The following is a 20,847-nucleotide window of genomic DNA, read 5'->3' on the forward strand; positions in this document are numbered from 1 at the left end:
TTCATCGGGTAAATGTTCAGTCTGTGTGTCATCTTGTTGGTTTGGCTTTTGAGGCTGGAGGCATGGTGGGTGTGATCCGGGGCGGAGATGCAGAGTGGTTTTCTCATCAAGATAAAACTGTTTATATAACCTTTCTTCCTTCCGTTCACACTGTGAAGCAACTCATCATGGAAATGTACACTGCTGACTTTTTCATTGTAAATGTCTTGCAAATGTAGGCAACATATAAATACTTTTTATTTGCTGTGTACAAATATGATCATTCAAGCCAGTTTACTCTTGGACTATAATTGTAAAAGGCAACATATAAATACTTTTTATTTGCTGTGTACAAATATGATCATTCAAGCCAGTTTACTCTTGGACTATAATTGTAAAAGGCAACATATGTGGTGTAACACCTAATAATTAATATATTTCAAACGATGAGTTTTTGAAATTAAAATGATTTGACCATTCACCGTTCAAGATTGCATATAAACTGAAATCGAGATTGTTTGAGGCTTTATTAGCATAATTGAAAAGGACCTATGGGGGTAAGATTTGTATTCACACCCATATCTATGATAAATTCGCCGGCTGTTTTTTTTTTTTTTTTAAACAGTACGAACAAAGTTTTAAACAAAACACAAAAAGTAATATTTGTATTTGTTATGTCAATTTTGATTATATATAAAAAGATCCCAGTAATAATAATGACAGTATTCGTTCGTTGAAGTAATGAAACTCTTACTAAGTTATAATGTTGTCACATTAAGTCATTATATATGAAAAGTTTGGAATAATGACATACATATTTATTTTTCCCATCACATTGGCAAATGTCTTCCATACAATAAAGCCCCCTGACGATCCGCCGCTTTTCGTGAATCGGGAGAGTGGAGGACCGAACATTTGACCTGAGATCAGCACAACACACATTCACTCTTACAGCTGCGCATGCGCACTAGAAGCAGAATACTGTCATGGCCCCGTGCAGGGAACTATTGTGCTGGTATGTTTTTATTTTCAAGTCGCACTCCTTTTCATATAAGACGTATTTTTGCGATGGAGCTTCACATTCGGTGGTAACAGCTATTTCTGCAGCTAAAACGCATGATAATTCTTAGTTTTGACGATCTATGTAGATATAAATGAGCAAGGCTAATGTTAGCATTGTAACAACACTGGTTGAAGGTACTTGCAAAAATGTCGCTTAAATGTTATTCTATCTTTAATTTTAGCTGCTTGAATGGAATATCTATAAGAAGTGTGAATTGTGTGTCTTTTCAGGTAATGTTGTTGTTATACCAGGTGTTTCATTTCACAGGGAGAGACGAATAAAAGCACCATTCAGCAGTACATGGTTGATGATGGACCGTTGTTGAATTCAGGTAACGTTGCTTACGTGTATTAACTATGTGTGTCTCTACATGCTAACAATTACATAAGGGCTCAATAAATCAACAATGAAGACCGACAAAATAGATTTAATCTAAGTGTTTCTAATAGCTAACAGTGTGTAAACAGCAGCCAATATCCCACATTGTTTGCATGGTATTTAGCTTGCTGTCCTATAGATGGATAGATAAATACTTTATTGATCCCAAATTGGGAAAATGTGCAGCAATTGAAATATAGACATATATTGCAGTAATATAAACACATATTGTAGGATAGTATATCAATTACAGATTTTCAAGGTAGATTTTGTGCACATTGTTCATGGTTATGGAGAGGGAGAAACTAAAACTATAGAGCAGTGATTTATCTGCCAGCCAGAGGTGAGGTGTTGTAAAGTGTTTTGCTATATCTGTCATTATGACGGCGGGGCTGGGGCAGTCTGTTATTGCTCTGTCTCTGGAGTAACTCTGCTGTTGTTTCTTCAGGATGAACAACATGAACCTGAGTCCTGTGAGCATGGACCAGCTCAGTGTGCCCTCAGTGAGTGCCAGCCACCTGGGTCTGCCCACCTCCCCCACACACAACCCCATTCCCACTCCAGGTATGAATGACGCGACAAGCCAGGCATGTTTGCTCAAACAACGCACTATAGCAAGACCTACTGTGACAAGACAAAGCATCACGTGATCAGTGTCCAAATTGAAGTTAAAGAGAGGCACAGCATTATATTCGTCACTTGTTATGTTTGATATAGAGGAACATCAACTTTTAAACTATATGAAATAGTTATTGTGCATTAATCTTTGTTGGATTAGATATTAAGGATCTAGTCTCAGGCTACTGATCTCTTTCTTTTCTTTGCTAAAATTATTCTTGTTTTCATTTCTTTTTTTTTATATCAGGCATGCCAGTGGCCATCCCCAGCCTGGGTCCTTCCCTGGGATCCCTCCCCTCGGCCCTCTCGCTGATGCTCCCCATGGGTCCGCTGAGTGACAGAGGAGTGATGTGTGGTCTGCCGGAGAGGAACTACTCTTTGCCCCCGCCTCCGTACCCCCACCTGGAGAGCAGCTACTTCCGACACATATTGCCAGGTACTGTAATATTAGAATAATAGAATGAAATATGTATATAAATATAACAAATTAAAGTAAAAATCTGCACATTTTACTACAATATATGCTATTTATATTATAATATATACAGTGTTGTATTATTAGATATTAGTCATTCTTATTGCCAGTGTATTGACAGGCAGGAATGACATTCTTTGTTGCATCATGGTAGAATCAGTCTTACACTGACCTCATTAGAGGGCCATGAAGTGACAGTAATCACGTTCCCTTTTTCTTTCCTGCTGTAGGTATCCTGTCCTATCTGGCAGACCGACCACCCCCTCAGTACATTCATCCCAGCAGCCTCAACATGGATGGAACCCTGTCTGTGTCCAGCAACAACCCCTCAGGTCTGGATCACTACAGTGGCCCCGGAGGCCCCCTGGAGCAGGGCCTGGTACCCATGGACTCCAGACAGGTCAGCGGCCAGGGGGACCTCCACCAGCCCGGCCCTCATGAGCTGGACTCTTCAGGATTGGCCATGGAGTCGCGTGTCAGCAGCCCCATGTCCCCTGACCGGATGGGGGAGGAGCTGGCCTCCATGGAGGGAGTCGGGGTGGTGTCAGTGTCCGACTCCCAGCAGCAGCTCGGAGGGGGGCGGCAACCTCAGCACGAGGGACTGCCCGGGGTGGACTCGTCCGGCGGGGTTATGCCCCTCCATGGACCCACTGTTCTCGAACTACCTGTGGTGATGGAGCCGGATCACATGGGGGGTCGAGTGGGGAACACCGGAGGAGGAGCGGGAGGACTCCACACAAACGGGGAACTGAACTCAGGCGTAGTCAGTGTGGTGCTCAACCAGGGCCAGCTGGAGCCGGTGTCGCTCCACGGACACTCTGGGATGGGGATGGAGGCGGTCAACGTGTCCCCCATCACTGCAGAGGTGTCCCTGGGGCCAGAAAACAACCTGGTGCTGGTCAACTCCACCCTGCAGCTGGAGGACTCCACCTCCAACAAGGAGAACATGGTCACTGCCTACACCATCTGTGAGTGTTTATTTTGTGTATCTTTTAAACCTTAAAAATATCAATGGATTTCAAAATCAAATTCTAGGTCTGACAAAAGCTATGAAGTTCTGAACAAAAATATTATCCCTCCAAATTGAAGCCTACCTTTCTTTCCCTCTAACCCCTCTTATAAGTGTTCTTACTTTCCCATGTTTGTTTCCACTAATACTCTTTTAACAGTTATTGTAGAAATCAGTCTCAAACTTTAAAGTAAAAAGAGCATGGTGTACACAAAGCAGGGACTTGACTCTGAAAAAGGACTTGTATCAATATTAACTCGTATGTTGTTATTTTCTCCCAGGGTGCACGCTGTGTGAGCGCTCGTATACCTCAGATTGCCCAGAACACGGCCCGGTCACCTTCATCCCAGACGCTCCGATCCAAAGCCGGGCACGCCTCTCTCTGCCGCGCCCGTTGTGCCTGCGCATCTCAGTGGCTGACGAACCGCTCGGTAAGGGCATTGTGACCATTTATATATCTGCTGGTTCATTATTATCCGTGGAACAGATTGATAGACTTTTTAAAGATCATCATACCTGATTCTATGCACACTAATGTAATAATAAGGGCACTTTCTGGGAGTAGTTTCACATTTTGTGGTATTTATTTTATTGTCTTTTTCTTGTAATTTTTTTGGTATTTTTGTTAACACTGTCATCTATGTGATTTACAAAATAAAATGTATAAGTTTTTATATTTTTTCATATAGAAAAAGCTAATGCCTAGGTAGACAAAGCTTTTGGTAGACTATGAATTAGCTTGCTGACGTAATGTGCCCCCTTTTTTAGGAGTTTTTGCACGGGACGTCATTCCTCCAAGGACCTGCTTTGGACCAATGGCGGGCCAGCACTGCAGCAACGTGGATCTCTCTGATTGGCCAGAAAAAGACACGCCACAAATATGGAAGGTCAGTGCGGTAGCTTTTTTTTTGTATTGGACTGTGGGTTTTCCAGTCACAATCACTGCAAAACTATATTAAGTGATAAACCCGTCTCTTTGTTTCAGATGTATCACAACAATGTGCTGGAATTCTACATCGTGACAACGGACGAGAACGAGTGCAACTGGATGATGTTTGTTCGCAAAGCAAGGTAAAGAGTAAAATATGTATATCAATGCAACCAGAATTTTGATTGACATTTTTGCCACAATGAACTGCAATTGTCCTGTTATAATAAAGGCAAACCCAATAAAGAGAAATGCGACATTGTCAGCGCTCGTGATCAACGTTTGCAATGCAATTTCGCCAATATGTAAATAAACATGCGGTGTTTATGTGTGTGTGTTTAGGAGCCGTGAGGAGCAGAACCTGGTGGCTTACTCTGCCAACGGTAAACTGTTCTTCTGCACAACCACAGAGATCCACCCGGACCAGGAGCTGCTCTTCTACTACAGCAGAGACTACTGCAGGCTGATGGGTGAGTTGACAGATGATTTTAAATGTTATAATGCCGGTTATCCACTGCTTGATGTTGACCGTTAAACCATCTTTTGTGTCTCCACAGGTGTTCCTCAAGTGCCAGAGGGCCAGATCTGCCAATGTGGCAAAGAGTGCTCCTCCTTCTCCGAGCTCAAGTCTCACCTTGGCAGCCATAACAGCAACCACAGCCATAACCAGCCTCCACACAGCCACAGCCCAGCGCAGCAGGACCACTCTCAGCAACAGCAGCTGCAGCAGCAGCAGCAGCAGCAAGAGCAACAGCAACAACACCAGGAAGAGAAGACGGCCAATGGGACCTCAAGCTCCTCCTCCTCCCCATGGCCCTGCCATGCCCACGCTGCAGGACAATTACACAGCAACAGCAAAGGCAGCAGTGATAGAAACTCTAACAATGTAACACCCAGAGGAAAAGGTCAGGGTCATGTTCGGGAGAAGAAATTCAAGTGCAGCATGTGTTCCCGGGCTTTCATCACATCCACCAGGCTCAACGTGCACTTCATGGGGCACGTGGGCATGAAACCTCACAAGTGTGATTACTGCAGTAAGGCCTTCAGCGATCCCAGCAACCTCAGGCAGCACCTCAAGATTCACACAGGTGTGTACACGGTTCATTAAAGGGGCCATATTATGATTTTTTTTTTTTTCTTTAACTTTTTGAACATTAAACATGTCATAGTAGAGACACTAAATACAAATATGAACCAGAAAATGATCATAATATGGCTTTTTCTTTTTGCCAATAACAGGTCAGAAGAACTACAGATGCACTGTTTGCGAGAAGTTGTTCACCCAGAAATCCCATGTGGCGTCGCACATGCTCATCCATACCGTTGCAGAGAAATTCAAGTGTGACCTCTGTGAGCGAGCATTCATCAGGAAACATGACCTGAAACAACACATGTTCTCTCATACACAGTACGTTACTTATTTATTGCACTTTATACAAAGCTGTAGAACTAAACAGATGGAGAGATATTTAGCAAATAAGGTTATTTAGGTTATATAATGTGTGTTTTTTGTCCTTTCCCCCCCAGTGAGCGCCGGATACAGTGCCCAAAGTGTAACAAACATTTCCTCAAGAACAACCACCTGAAGAAGCACATGAACTCTCACGAGGGCCGACGAGACTTTGTCTGTGAGAAATGCCATAAAGCTTTCCTCACCAAATACCACCTTACCCGTCACCTCAAAATATGCAAAGGGCCCAAGACTGAGAGAGCGTCGCGGAAGGAGCAGGAATTAGAGGAGGAGGAAGAAGATGAGGAGGAGGAAGAGGAAGAAGAGGAGGAAGATGATGGTAGGGGAAGAGGAGCAGACTCAGCCAGCAATGAGGACTGTGGTTTAGACGTTGGAGGATATAACTCTGAGAAGTCCCTGTCACCCCCTCATTGACCACACTGTGCCTTTTGAGATTTTATTTATATACTTTACTAGAAAACTGATGTTTACCTCCAGTTTTTGCCAAATGTCAGTTACATTGTCACATATTCACTGTGAGCATTGCAATTACCACATTGTACATCAATATATGTCAAGTCTCACAAGCTTATCAGTGCTGCTAAAATAATATTTGCCATATTATAAGAGAACTGATAAACATCTGACTGTATTTCTACAAAGCTCTCCTTTCTCTTCATTACCTCAGACCTGTGTAATATGAGTTACTCTGTTTCTTTTGACTCACTCGATAACATGGGATGAATTGCTGATGTTTATTTGTAGTTGCATAATAATGTGAATTCAAACTTCTGATGCCATATTCTTGCATTTCAGACCTGATATGTTATTGCTAACTGGACTGTACTTTACTCTATTTATTTAAAAATCATGATTTTGTATTTCTTTTTATTTAAGTAAAAATGTCAATGTGTGAATGAAAGTGAGACTCTTGCATTACATTCATATTCCTTTTTGTTTCTGTTGAAAATGATGAAATGTTATAGCTCCATCCGATCTGTTGTGTTATGTTTGAATAAATGGAAAATAACCGCTGCTTTATGTTGTTGATTGATTTACATAAGTTGAAAGCATAAATAACTACATCACTGAATACATATGTGTGTAAATGGTTACCCAGCTGCTGTACATCCATCACATCCTCATTGCATGAAATACCATTTGGTTAACAATGAGCAATAATGCCCTCATTTGGCAGTATGTATGAGTAACTTACTTTGATATGTTTTCTGACTAAAAGCAGACTATAATTATCATAAGTTAATACATATGATTGCTTTGCTAAGTGTGCTACTTATCTTAAGTTTAAATACATTTTTAAACACTATCAAAAAAGTATTATAACAATGTTCAGTACTATCTGTAACTGTCAGGGAACTAAATAGCCCTTTTCCTTTTGTTTCTGACTACTTCTAAATATTATATTGCAGTTCCTGGAGACTTATGTAATAGTATAAAACATTTACATTTAAATTAAAGTTATTTAAAAGGATAAAGTTCTGAACGGAAGTGCATAGTGTAGCTTCCGGTTAAAATACAAAAACATGCAGCGGTGCAGCTATCATTCACTGTAACGTGGTATGAATGATCTATATTTCATGCATTATCTATTCGTATTTTGGTTGTTTTATTGTATCGGTAAAGCGCACATGTGTTTTCGGTGTTTTAAATGTACACTAAAATCTAAACATTCCCCCACGTATTCGCATTGTTTATATTTAAGCTAGCTAACTTTAGCTAACCGTTTAGCTAGCATGTCTGCTAACTGTCCTGCACTACCAGCATTTGTGTCATGTTGCCACAGTTTGGTGCCACTAAGTTTTATTTGCAAAAGGATATGGATTTATTTGTAACACAAGCTACACGTTATTAGTTATTTCTATCTTGTAAGATCTCTCCTTGAATGTAGCTTGGACAAAACAATACTGGCACTGGATGTGTATTTGGTTAATTGTGTAATTTATATTAATATTTTAAATATTTTATGCATGCTTCTTAATTAATATTAAGCTGTCTTTGGCTCGTTGCTGTAACAATGTACATTTCCCTTCTGTGGGACGAGTAAAGGTATTCTGATTTCTCGTTTGTCTGACAGTGTCTTTCTGTGCTTCTTGCCTCAGCCTGAACAGATCAGATCATGTTGACTCCAGTGAAGGACGGGATGCCCAGCATGATAGACAGGGCGCTGAGGATGAGGAGGGAGGAGCAGGCTCGACAGGTGGTCCTGGCCTGGGCCGTGCTGAACGTATCTCTAGCTGGCATGATTTACACTGAAATGTAAGTTGTTCAGCAATGTTATCTACGGCAAACATGAGCAACTGTTTGTAATGAAGCACTGATTTACTAACCACCATCTTCCATCTGCCCAGAGCAAAGTATAATGATATGTTTATCTTTTTTACTATATTTTAGGTCAGGACAGTTGCTGAGCCGATACTACAACATCACCTACTGGCCTATCTGGTACATCGGTGAGGTCCCACTGCTCACTCATTTATTAATGGATGTCTGATGGACAAAAAGCCTTAATCTAAATGATATTAAAAAGAAAATCTGAAATTGACTCTAACGGACAGTTAGTGCATCTTCACTGGTCTCACGATTCGATTCGATTCGATTACGATTATCCTGTCAACGATTCGATTCAATTCGATATCCCGATGCATCACGATTCATTCCAATGCGTTGCATCCTCAATTTTCTATATTACTGCACATGGCTTATTTTTCATCAATGCATACATGCAGTAAATACATATGAACTCTCTTTTTATTATTTAGAAAGTGCTTCAGAAATCAATAACATAAATGTCTTGACATTAATTTATAAACCAAAATAAATGAATTGTATAGGTCTAGCCTCCCTATATCTGTGTGTGAAGTTGTTCCATCCTCAAAAACAAAAAAATAATGCTTCTGCAGTCTAGCTGCAGCTTCTAGCCACGGTCTGCTGTTAAAAAAAGAACACTGAATGTCCTGAATGTGGCATCACACACAGGACTTGAGTCTGAACACAGCAGACGACATGAGTATTTACAACAGCATATACAAACAAAGATACTGCATGTGGGTGCACACTTACATTCTCTGTTTTACTGTTACATGAATCCCATGAATGCATGAGATTAAATTAGCTTCATTATATCTCAGTGATTAACTGAATAATAAAGTTTCTATCGGGTCACGATCAGCCTGTCACTCATTATTTTCAGGGAGGGGGCGGAGTTTGGAGGAACGGAGAGGAGACCGTGATCGCGGAAGCTTTTTTCCTCCTGCCTTCACAAACTTTACACACGTATATATCGTCTGAAAATCGCTAGAGGACATTCATACTTTGCAATCCAAGACTTAATTAAATCCACCAAAAACCTGACATGATTGTAACGCGATTATTTTTGAAAAACATAAATCCCTGTCTGTGTCTCTGAGCCGCAGCGACACGTAGTGATTCAGAGCGGGTCCTTCTGCTGTTGGTTCTGGACTGGTGTTGTTGTGTTGCTGGATAAAGCAGACTGCTCCGTGTTTGGTGTTGCTGTGCCGCTGTCACGTCTGTTCCCTAATCTCTGCGTCACCGACCGATTTGAAGTGACAGAAAAAAAAACGTTATAGTAAAGCCGCGGCCGGAAAATCAGGAAGCAACGTTACTACGCTATAATCGATTATCTTCCGTCACTGCATCGATACCGAATCGTCCACGTCCGCATCGCAATGCATCGTAGAAACGATTATTTTCAACACCCCTAACGGACAGACATGTTTATAATATGTTCTGGAAGATCCTGTAAAAAATGTGTTAATCTTCTTTCCTTGTTTGCAGAACTGGCGCTCGCCTCTCTGTTTAGCCTTAATGCTCTATTTGACTTCTGGAAATATTTCAAATACACCATGGCTCCCTCCTCCATTGCTGTATCCCCTGAGCAGCATAAACTCCTGGGTCTGAGAAACACAAGTGAGTGTTTTTTACCTGCAACATTTCTTATTAGATGTAAGTAAAGAAATGTAGTTCTAAGTATGCTGCTTGTTGTCTCTCCCCTCCGAGGTATTCTTGCCTCTCCGCCCCAAAAGCCTGAAAAAAAGGAGACCCCAGCCCCGGCCCAGTCGTCTCCGCTGCAGGGCCAAAGTGTTCTGAGTTTCAGCCCCTCAAGACCGGCCACTACCAGCCCCAAGTTCTCCCCGAGCTGTGTACCCGGGTACAGCCCTCCGCTCGGCAGCCCATCCACCCCAAACAGTGCAGGGGGGGCCTTTTCCCCCTCAGTTGCCTTTGGAAAGGTACGTCCCTTACATCACCGTTATCTATCCTAGCCTGTGGGGTTGTGGTGGGTCAATGTATTTAATGACTCCTTCTGTGTTTCTCCTCTTCACATTGAGCACATTATGTCCTTCCTTTCTCAGGTGTTGAACTACAGTCCCTCCCCTGGCTCCTCTCCCTACGCCAGCAGCATCGGACCAGCAGAAGGCTCCAGTCTGAGAGCCCGATACCGCACGTCCCCCTCAGTGTTTAACTCCCCTGGAAGCAAGGAGGACTACATGGAGGATTTGAAAAGCCTGGAGAGGTTCCTCCGAACAGAGGGGGAGAGGAGTCACCGCAGCCAGCTAGGTACAGTTGGAAAACAAATGTTTACATTGTATTACCGTCTTTAACAGTGGTGAATGGGTAAGAAAAAAATATGAATGCTACATTGTACAATTTAAAATGGTTTGGCTGCTGATGAGGAAGTATTTTTATTTAAAAAATCAACACACCTCTTTCAGATAGTTCTGTCATTTGAAAAAGTAAAAAAAACCTTGATTTGACCTAAGGTTGTACAAATGTCACTGCTAGTATAAACAGCAGATCTAGACTAAGACTTTGGTTTTTGTAAAGAATTATCTCAATCTCCGTTATTGTGGAGATACATGACAATATTCATAACCACATAATGAACATTGATGCTCTCAATAGGGAGTCCAGAGGCTGTGTCTCCGAGCCACAGCCCAACATTTTGGAACTACAACCGCTCCGTGGGAGACTACGCCCAGAGCCTGAGGAAGTTCCTGTACCAGCCGGCCTGCCGCTCTCTGGCTCCGTCTGCCAGCAAGGACGAGACGGACCTGGGCTCCAAACAGGCTGCAGAGGAGGTCTGTGAATAAGCAGTGTTGGTGTACCGTTGTAAAGAAAATGTATATGGATGAGTTAGTCGGTGTCTTAGTTGAATGCATGATTGACATTATATATTTCCCCCCTCCTGTTATTCAGGTGTGGGCCAGAATCACAACCAGTCGCCCTGTAGTGGACCGCATTGATAGCTGGACCGCCAAGCTTCGAAATGTGAGTGTTCATACATATTCACCTCACACAAAAAAAACGTTATTAATGAAAAAAGTTTTAACATTTATTCCACATAAAAGAAAAGTCTGTGACAAACCTTCCACCTTACATTGACTGTGTAGGAAACTACGTTAGAAATACTAGATATATCTGAAAGTTGTCATATATGTTATTATACCATTTGTAATTTCATCTCTTTATAAAAAACGTATTTTTCCACAAGTTTGATAATGTACTTTCTATTTTCTTTTGTACCTAACATTGCAACTTCACTGTAAATTGTGCATCATTCCTTTTCAATTACACAAAGCTTTACAAAAAAGGAAATGAACCTTAATATGTGTCTCTGCAGTGGATCAGTGACACCATCTTGGTCCCCCTGGTGAAGGAGATCGACTCCGTCAACAGCCAGCTCAGGAGGATGGGCTGCCCTGAGCTGCAGATAGGAGGTAAACCACAGCCATTATATCATATTTATATATGTCAAGGTTCAAATGCTTTATTGTCAGATGCACAAAAGTTGTGGCATATATTTGGCAATGAAAGTCCAACAAAGCAACATACGAAATACTTAACGTAAAAATAAACTGCATTTCAATATTTGATTTCAACACGCAAAGTTTGATTGTAGGAAAATGTTTTTTGAAGCAACAGAGCTTATCTTTTCATATTTATTTGTGTATACCAACGGGGATAAGTGAGATGTGAAGCAAGAGAGAAGTTTGTTAAAGAAATGTTTATACTAGGGATGTGCATCTCCATCACTGAGGCCGATGCGATGCGCATCTCGATACGTTGCCTACGATACATTAACGATACATTTGAAACACCAGGCGATGCGATACGATTCACCCCTGTTGCGATACAGTTCGATACGATTTGATTCAACATTATGCGATTCGGGGCGATACGATGCAATTCAACACGATGCAAAAAAATGATACAATTCAATATGGTACGACAGAGGATTTGGTTTTATTCCTTATATGCCGCAAATCATAAATTAAAGGAGACATGTCATGCTTTTCCGGTTATTACCCGTCCCCTTGTGTGTTATGAAGGTTTTTCTGCATGTAAACGGTCTGCAGAGTCACAAACTCTCAAAGTACACCCTGTAGCGAGTAAAACTTTAACACAGAAAATACCTCCCCAAAACGCCTCGTTGGAGATTTCTCATGTTCTTCCTGGACATTGTGACGTCTGAACACCCAGTAGCCACGCCCAGAGCTATGACCAGGCTGATTGGTCCAAATTAACCAATCCACGGACTTCCTCACACACTCACTCAGTGCAGGCAGCTCTGCTGATTTCTCCTCCCTGGCTGCAGGCTGAGAACAGATAGTTGGGATCGTGGCGAAATTCTCTCTGCAGACCCATTCTCACAGCGTTTATCAACCTTTTTCTTACTCAATATCAAGCCACACTTATTGTTTTTACTTCGGCTGTGACTTTGTGTGTGCTCAGGATGAGTTTGGCTGTGTTTCGCGGTGTATCGCTAAACAGGGAAACAACACCTCCACGGAGCTTAGCGCGATTCACAACGTCCCGACCAATCAGAGCACACTGTGCTCACAGGGAGGGTGGGGGCTGGAGCTACTGGAGCTACAACGAGCCGTTAAAGGCAGAGAGTGAAATTCAGTGAATACACGTAGTTTACAGAGATGCTGTTTGAGAAGCCAATGTGCGTTTGGAATATTGCACAATATAAATCTATTCTAGTCGACCTCAACAATGGAATTATGATCAGTGGAAATGGCCATGACATGGGACATTTAACAAAAGTGCTTTACATATTTGGTTCCCTCGACTAGTACTGCGCATCCCATCATGCTGTGTCTTTTTTACCTTAAACAAAACAAACACTTGGAACTTTCACAAACAGGCCTTTTCACAAGTCCTTTGTAGTAGTGTCTCCAGAGTACACTACAATGTTATAACACCTCACAGTTAAACTATTTAAGGATGCATTGCCCAGGATTAACAATGTGCAAATAGCAGCTACCACAGTGCAATGCCCATACAGCTGCCAGCCTGACGTGCTTAACACTCACTCAGAGGCTGACTCACCAGTGAGCAGAAAGCAGTGGGTTCTATATGAACAATAAAGAATACAAATAACCTTTCACAAACAGCTATTTCATAACTGCTTACAATTGTAAGGAAGACATTTAAACTATTATTGGCCGTCACAGGCTGCTGTAAACTAAACACCATCTCTCTGACAGAACACCTCACTGAGTGATTTAACTCATGTCTAACTTTCAGGTTTCTCTTTTCAGCCACAGACCCCACGTCGCTAAGTTCCTCGTACTACTTGTGTACTTTAAAGCGGCACGGCATCGTTTACAATTTGAGAGCGATTTTGCAAGTTGTCCGTCTTTCTTGAAAAATCCGAAGTGTTGCCAAACGTTTGATTTGTGTTTCTCTTTCTCCTCGACTTCCATGTGTGTTGACAACTGAGACTCTCGGCCTCCGTAGTGCGAAGCAAAGATCAAAGATCGTCTCTGCGGAGCGCTGACAGGATGAGAGGATATTATAGGCATGAATCATTTTTTTACCGATGCAAAGACGCGACAATCGATGCATCGCGAGTTCAACCCAAACTAGCCGATGTGCACTCTTTGAACCGGTGCACTCGCATCTTGAACGTTTATGCCGATGCGAATCGGTGAATCTTAACATCCCTAGTTTATACACCGTACCATTTAATACAGAAAATGTCCTGAAATGTAGAAAATAAGTAGCTATCATTTTGATGCCACTACTTTGCTCCGTCTCCTCCACCAGAGGCCAGCATTAGCAGTTTAAAGCAGGCAGCGGTGATGAAAGCCTCCTCCATCCCCACCATGAACTCTATTGTTCAGTATCTGGACATCACTCCCAACCAGGAATACCTCGTGGACCGTGTGAAGGGTACGCTCAACAACACTTTACATAATGTGTGTGTGTCTCTGACGTTTATGCAATGATGTGTGTGCAAGTACGTGTTTAAGTGAGGAGAGGGGAACAACTCAATGAAAAGGATTTGATGGTGGTATGATGGGTGAAAGTGGAACACATACGTTATTCCTCATATGTTTTTTTTGCATCTGTCCTGTCAGAGCTGGCCCACAGCGGCTGCATGAGCTCCTTTCGCTGGAATGGTGGCGGAGATCTGAAGAACAGGAAGTGGGACACGGACCTCCCCACGGACTGCGCTGTGAGTCAACACACACACTTAGCTAGTTTATAGATCAGATATTCCGTGACATGTTAATTCATTTGGTCCTTAAAGTATCAGTTAAGTGCATCTAGCGACTTGGATTATCACAGTTTCAAGTCTGTTAAGCAACTAACCCATTGGCATTGTTCTTACTAAATCATCAACTTTTCAGACCCCCTTAGCGAGTTCATTTCTAAAAAGAAAAGAAATAGATTTAAAAGAATATATAATTAATATTTGACTCTCTAAAATAAGTGGACAGACACCGTTAAAAAGTTCTCAAATTTTTCTCTGTTTTTCATATTTAAGAACATTCCCAAAGATGTGTGTCGGCTGTCAACTACAATTATTAGAACAATAGAAATCGACAGGCAAGACTTTTGAAATTTGGAAAAAAATCTCACATTTTTATTTTAAAGACAAATACCAGAGAGCCGCTTCCTCAGGCTGGGAGGAGATGGCATTTACAGTTTACAGAGTGCTTAATAATATGTAATTACAAGTGGACATGGCCTTCCTTTAGACTTCTAACTTTCCTCCTCAGTGTGGGGTTCATCTCCAAATACCTCTGCTTAATACTCCTTCTGTCTCTTTAGGTCCTCATGCATATGTGTTGCACATACTTGGACTCCAGACTGCCCCCCCACCCAAAGTACCCAGACGGGAAGACTTTTACCTCGCAGCACTTCAGCCACACCCCCGATAAACCTGGTGAACGTGCGCACGCACGTGCATGCACGCGCACGCACACACACACACACACACACACACACACACACACACACACACACACACACACACACACACACACACACACACACACACACACACACACACACACACACACACACACACACACTCGCCCTACAGGAAGGAAGAATATTGGCTTTGGTTCACTTCGTTATGCTGTTTCATCTTTCTGTGTTATGTCTCTTAGATGTTACCAAGGAGAGCCTTTTCTGCATCCACCAAAGCAGCACCACCCCCCCTCACTACCAGCTCATCTACCAGGGACACGTCTACAGTCTGCCCAAGGTGACAGCAAAGACAAACTGTGCTTTCTTTTTATTCAGGCTTTTATATAAACTGGATGCGCTCCTATTTTCCCCTTACTGACTTCAAATCACATCCCAAGAGATTTCAGTGCTTATTTCTTTTTATATATCTCACTAAGGTGGAAGATCGAACCATCTTTACTCACTCCCTTAAGGATTGAACTTGCCAATGGATCATAAAAGTGGAATAATAAATGCAAAGCACATACAAATAACGGGGAGACGGAAAGTAGCACACATTTCCACCAGTAAGAGAATATTTCAAGGCATGCGATGATGGGAAAATGTGTTGTCATGATCTTCCAGGGCCATGATAATTGTGATTTACAGTGTTAATCTTATTATCATCTAAATAGGCTTAACACTTTTAAAATGGCACAACACATTATGGATTCACCACCTTACCCTTTTTTAAGAAAACATTTTTTCTATTGCATCACAGATAGAAAACATCTTATTCTAAGTCTTTGGTTTTTAATTGGTATAAACCCTATTCCGAACACATTAAAGATCAGATCAATCTGGTTTGTTTGTGTTCTGTAAGCTTTTGAATGTTGTAGTTTTTAGAGGGTTTTCTGGTTGAGATCAAAGGTTATCATTTGATGATTTCTGGCCAAGGATAAAAGTAAATAATAGCTGTTTGTAACTATTTGATATTTTTTGTCCATTTGATTGTTTGCTTGTAAACCGGGGTCTAACCTCATCGGACCGTATTAATCTCTTAAATTAAAGTTGGTGAAAGACTCTTATGAATTTGTTCTTGTTATACAGTGATACAACACGGAGAGCTTTGTATCTACCGTACTTTTCGGACTATAAGCCGCGACTTTTTCCCCAATTTTTTTTGTACAGCTAACGGCCACTAGGGAACCTCCTAAATCTATGGATTTTATGGACCTTTAACTCTATGGGCTCTATGACCGGTCCGCGCCCGCCACCTTTAAGCGGCGGGCTCCAGCAGGAAAAGCTGGAGGCCGGAGTGAGACAGGTAGCACGCCAAAGTAAAAGTGGAACCGAGAGACAGAACGAGAGCAAGACAGACGGACAATTTAGCTGCTGCGTCTTATATGCAGGTGCGCTTTATAGTCCGAAAAGTACGGTAGGTCATTTATAGAACCTGTTATTCACCTATGTGACAAATACCCCTGAGAAAAACCAGGAAACTCAAGGGTTTTCCAACAACACGCATTCATGAACTAATCAGGAAGTGTTCCACACCTAAGTGCGATTAAATAAACCCATCTTGATTTCTATTTCAGGGCAGGAACAACCTGTTCCACACAATCCTCATGTTCCTCTACGTCATCAAGACTAAGGAGTCAGGGATGCTGGGGTGAGTACATCTAATGCCAAACACCCAGGCACAGATTGCATTTTGATATTAAATGGTTTGACCCTGCTCGTCTGTAAAATAATTCCTCTTTCATATTTCTTGCAGGAGGGTAAATCTCGGCCTCTCTGGTGTGAACATCTTGTGGCTATTCGAAAACTAATGCGTCATCATTTACAAGAAACAAGGAGCGACAGGTGGATTTCCCCCCCTACAATGCTGTGTGGCTACACTGGTTGGAATACCGCCTCAATTAAAGGACTGCCCGTTCAGCAGCACATCGGAAAAGCTTCACCTGGACAGACGATAAATCCATATTTTTGGAAGTTTTCTCAATTTTAGTGTAAGATTCTGTATTGTCATTTTAAGGACACCTTTATGTTGCGCCAAAGTGTGCTTGGGAAACGCTGCAGAGGTTTTTTTATAACATGGTAAGGTTTTTGTATTTTGAGAATGTACCAGCATGGCAGCCTTGTAAATAATACACCTCTGATTTATCTGGTGACACGTTGAGACCAGACCCATTTAGCTTGAATGTAAATACAGTATGTGTGGAATTGACTTTTGTTACTTCAGCTGTGATAAATCTTTTGCAACTAGTATTATTTTTATGTCCCTAGAGTTGAATGATTGCTTTAGTATAGACGCTCCTGACATGCTTGAAGTCACCTTGCATTTGGAAGCAATACACACCATTTTTAAGTTTGTAATATTCTGTTTTCCGAAGCTTCCCATAGTATTGGGATGCAATGCAACACAAAGCTACTGGTCATTATTTTGATATTAGATGAACAAATAAAAAGCCTTTGAACTACCAAAGCCCTTTTTTTCTGAATACAACAGCTTTCTCAAAAGTGTTTAATGTGTTGATTTTCAAACCTTCACATGGGTGATTATTTTTCTATAATGTCATTTGACTTCAGATGAGACATGAAAATAAAATTGTGATATTGAAAACAAAAAGTGTTAATTTTCCTCGACCTAATTACATGTATTTTCTACTATCAAAATCAACCACTTGGTGGCAATGTAGTTCATTTCTTAAGATTTGACCTTACTCCTGGTTGCATTTTTACATGACATATTCCATATCAACCGCACAAGCACTGTAATGTGATGCAGTAGCTCGTGCTGCAGTGACACACTTGATGCTGGAGAACATGCTGATTGACAATTTCAAGTAACATTAAAATAATGTTGGCGACACACTTGCAAGGAAATTCGTTTAAAATGTAAAGATTAAGTGCATCATGGTATATTTAATCATATGGGAAATTGAGAGTTAAGCACATAATTCAGACTTCTTGTTTGTATGAAACCGTGTAGAATGTTTAATGTGTTTGTCCTGTGAGCATGAAGCCCTATATTGCATACATCGGTTTGTTTTGTAGTTTCGTTCTCCTTTATGACAAACGCCGTTTCCCATAATGCAATTCGCACAGTAGATTTCCCTGCTGGGGAATGTGGTCACTTAATCAATGAGTGCTTTATAGATAAATGAAAATAATTTGTCAACGGTTTTATATTTGTTTCCCATGTTGACTCACGTCTTGTAAAATGTCAGATGTATGTTGCAGTTGTGCTGAAGGTGGCCTGTGGGTGGACATGTTTGAAATTCTTAAAGAAACTACATGGACCACAATGCATTTGGGCCGTAGTCGCTCCACCGTTCACATCCGCTCGACTCGCTAGTATTTGTGTTGGGAAAAAAGGACTTTGTGAAACTGCAGCGATGTCAGTCCAGGTTGTGGCAGCGAAAATGGCAGAGGTCGAACTGAAAGATGTCCCCACCGGCAAAGACTTACCGGCGGGTTCCCCGATGACACCGCCATCGGAGGGCAAAAGCCTGGGCAGAAACGACCCACATGAGGCCGGTTCCTCCGCTGCTGCGTCCCCTACAGCGGAGCCCTCCAAAGCCGGGGAAGGCAGCCTGGGTTTGCTCAACACGAACCCGGCGAAGATGCCTCAGGCGTCGGCTTTGAAGCGGACGGACCCGCAGCTGAACGGCGGAGAGGCTTTTATCAACCGGGACGGTACCGTGGCCGAGGCTCCGCGCATGAAAAAGGCGAGTGAGACAACGTTTTCTCCCTAATATCTCCTCGGTGTTATTGGACCAAACGCTTTGGAAAGCCTGCATTGTGTCACGATGCTAACAAGCTAGCTGGTCCCAGAGCTGGTTCAGTGGCGACAGTTAACAGTCAGAGGTGGAAGAAGTACTCAGATCTTAAGTAAAAGTAGAAGAATGTAGGAATACACCGTGACAAGTAAACGTCCTGCATTCAAAATGTTACCAAAGAAAAAGTATTGGCATCAAAATATACGTAAGGTTTCAAAAGTTTGCAGATTGACCAATTTCAGAATAATATATATGATATGTTTTGACTAAAATTATATGTGCATTAAAGTGTTTTATCAAAGCTGGTAATTGTTGTCACTTGTGTATACTGCAGGGTAGCTTTTGACTCCAGGTGCAACTAAAGTCTTATTTCATTGATGATTTTGTTCGACATCATTAATAAAAACCTCAAAGTAACCAAAGGTATTAAATAAATGTAGTGTAAAAGTACACGGTTTACCTCTGAATAGAAGTAGGGTACAACTTAAGCAAATGTACTTAGTTACTTTACACCACTGCAGTTAACGCTTTTAATAATGGTCTTGGATTGTAATTGCAGTGTGGAGGGTGTAATAAGAGCTAAACACTGTTTGTATCCATATCATATAGGCTAACAATGACATAGCTAAATATTTAGGAGAACAAACTCAATTACACTACAAAAGTATCCAACTGCTGTCACAAGTTTTGTGGAGAGGGGGTTTTGCTATTCCCTTTTCATAAACTAGCTTACTTGTATTGCTTTGTGAATAACGATTATCATGCACAACAAGAACACCTTAAGCCATACACAAAATGCAGGGTATGATGCTAGATAAAAAAAGCTGTGTCAGTCACTTGAAAGATTGCTTAGGTGAAGTTGTTTTAAAATCCCATTTTTGTACTTTAACATTTGTGTATAGCAACTTCCACTGTTTTGGCTGGTTTTGCATCTGGGAGATAGCATTATCATCTTTGTAGAGCTTACATTATTGATCACATCTCTGAGTTGCAAGATGATTTTGATGCAGTGAAGACTTTCAGTTTTTGCATGATCTTGGTAGTTCAAATGATCCTTGCTTGGCCTTAGGTTAGTATAATTGAGATATTTACAGTTCACTGACTAAAATACACGCCATTGTAAACATGGTTTGATTGATGCATTGCCACCCAAGGTGTGTTAAGTGACCAGACATAACAGTAGTAACTAATCCCTGACCCCAGAGCAGTGCTGTCACTTTTCTCAAGCCGGGTTTAGCCTTTCGGGCACATTTACCTCAGCTAAGGGAGTTCCTGTCCTTGTAGATAATTCAGAGGTCGGACTGACTTGGTATGACTTTCCTTTGTGAGCAAGGATCCAAAAATGTCTTTCTGTGGTTGTGACCTAAATGCATCTTATCTCTTTGTGTCTCACAAAGTGTTGATTGGGACAGAGTGAATATGAAGGACAATGTTCAAGGAGAGAACACTATTGATAAGAACTTTCCAGCTCTAGTCCTTTGATCACAGTTATTATTAAAAGTTGGCAGTAATTTATAGACTCCCATACACCTTATCAGTGAATCAGAAATGTACTTTAGATATCAGATCTTAACCAGCCTAATGCTTTAGTTGATGATTTTGAAATATGCTTCGCTCATTGTGCTGGTGCGTTTCTGCATCTACTGTGAAGCCATTGCAAAATACATCAGTGTGTTTTTAGTATGAACTCTTGAGATGAGTTGAGACATATTCAGAAGCTTATGAACCTGTATCTCTAGAATTATAGACTCTCCTCTCCAAGTAGTCTATCATTAACAAAATGTTCTTATACATATTACTTACGTGTTAAGTCTATACTTTGTATGCCCCTTGAAGGCATGCCAAGTATTATATGTTGGAATAACATTCATGTGTGCTTATGCTTAGAAGAAGCTACATGGCAGGCCCTAAACCAGTGGTGTCAAACTCAAGGCCCG

The 20,847-nt window shown here is 41.5% G+C and overlaps 3 protein-coding genes across 8 annotated transcripts in view; all 3 read left to right on the forward strand.

Moving 5' to 3' along the window:
- Window positions 1–886: 886 nt before the first annotated feature.
- prdm4 (PR domain containing 4) lies at window positions 887–6,936 on the forward strand. Of its 4 annotated transcripts, none has more exons than XM_034075237.1 (12): window positions 887–1,067; window positions 1,310–1,373; window positions 1,869–1,984; window positions 2,286–2,474; window positions 2,744–3,481; window positions 3,804–3,953; window positions 4,291–4,409; window positions 4,508–4,593; window positions 4,793–4,920; window positions 5,008–5,538; window positions 5,690–5,858; window positions 5,978–6,936. In XM_034075237.1, the coding sequence occupies exons 3-12, from the start codon at window positions 1,870–1,872 to the stop codon at window positions 6,333–6,335; spliced, it is 2,583 nt and encodes an 860-aa protein (XP_033931128.1). In that variant the 5' UTR covers window positions 887–1,067; window positions 1,310–1,373; window position 1,869; the 3' UTR covers window positions 6,336–6,936. The 4 variants fall into 4 exon arrangements, with proteins under 4 accessions (XP_033931128.1, XP_033931127.1, XP_071057837.1 ...); XM_034075236.1 differs by having other exon boundaries at window positions 887–994; window positions 1,273–1,373; XM_071201736.1 differs by having other exon boundaries at window positions 887–994; window positions 1,294–1,373.
- Window positions 6,937–7,420: 484 nt separating this feature from the next.
- Window positions 7,421–17,750, forward strand: tmem209 (transmembrane protein 209). Of its 2 annotated transcripts, none has more exons than XM_034074779.2 (15): window positions 7,421–7,478; window positions 8,021–8,177; window positions 8,313–8,371; window positions 9,717–9,848; window positions 9,939–10,168; window positions 10,292–10,496; window positions 10,842–11,017; window positions 11,136–11,207; window positions 11,560–11,656; window positions 13,995–14,120; window positions 14,309–14,406; window positions 15,006–15,126; window positions 15,347–15,444; window positions 16,724–16,797; window positions 16,903–17,750. In XM_034074779.2, the coding sequence occupies exons 2-15, from the start codon at window positions 8,038–8,040 to the stop codon at window positions 16,955–16,957; spliced, it is 1,683 nt and encodes a 560-aa protein (XP_033930670.1). In that variant the 5' UTR covers window positions 7,421–7,478; window positions 8,021–8,037; the 3' UTR covers window positions 16,958–17,750. The 2 variants fall into 2 exon arrangements, with proteins under 2 accessions (XP_033930670.1, XP_033930671.1); XM_034074780.2 differs by having other exon boundaries at window positions 15,006–15,120.
- A 684-nt stretch (window positions 17,751–18,434) lies between these two features.
- ahcyl2b (adenosylhomocysteinase like 2b) overlaps window positions 18,435–20,847 on the forward strand; it is a 49,357-nt gene continuing 46,944 nt past the window's right edge. Inside the window, exon 1 of one of the 2 annotated variants that reach the window (XM_034112440.2) lies at window positions 18,435–18,859. In XM_034112440.2, the coding sequence (XP_033968331.1) occupies window positions 18,527–18,859 (333 nt within the window). In that variant the 5' untranslated portion in view covers window positions 18,435–18,526. The remainder of the gene's footprint in view (window positions 18,860–20,847) is intronic. The other variant, XM_034112439.2, reaches the window with a different exon arrangement.

The sequence above is a fragment of the Pseudochaenichthys georgianus genome, chromosome 23 (assembly GCF_902827115.2).
Source record: "Pseudochaenichthys georgianus chromosome 23, fPseGeo1.2, whole genome shotgun sequence".
NCBI classification, from domain to species: domain Eukaryota; kingdom Metazoa; phylum Chordata; class Actinopteri; order Perciformes; family Channichthyidae; genus Pseudochaenichthys; species Pseudochaenichthys georgianus.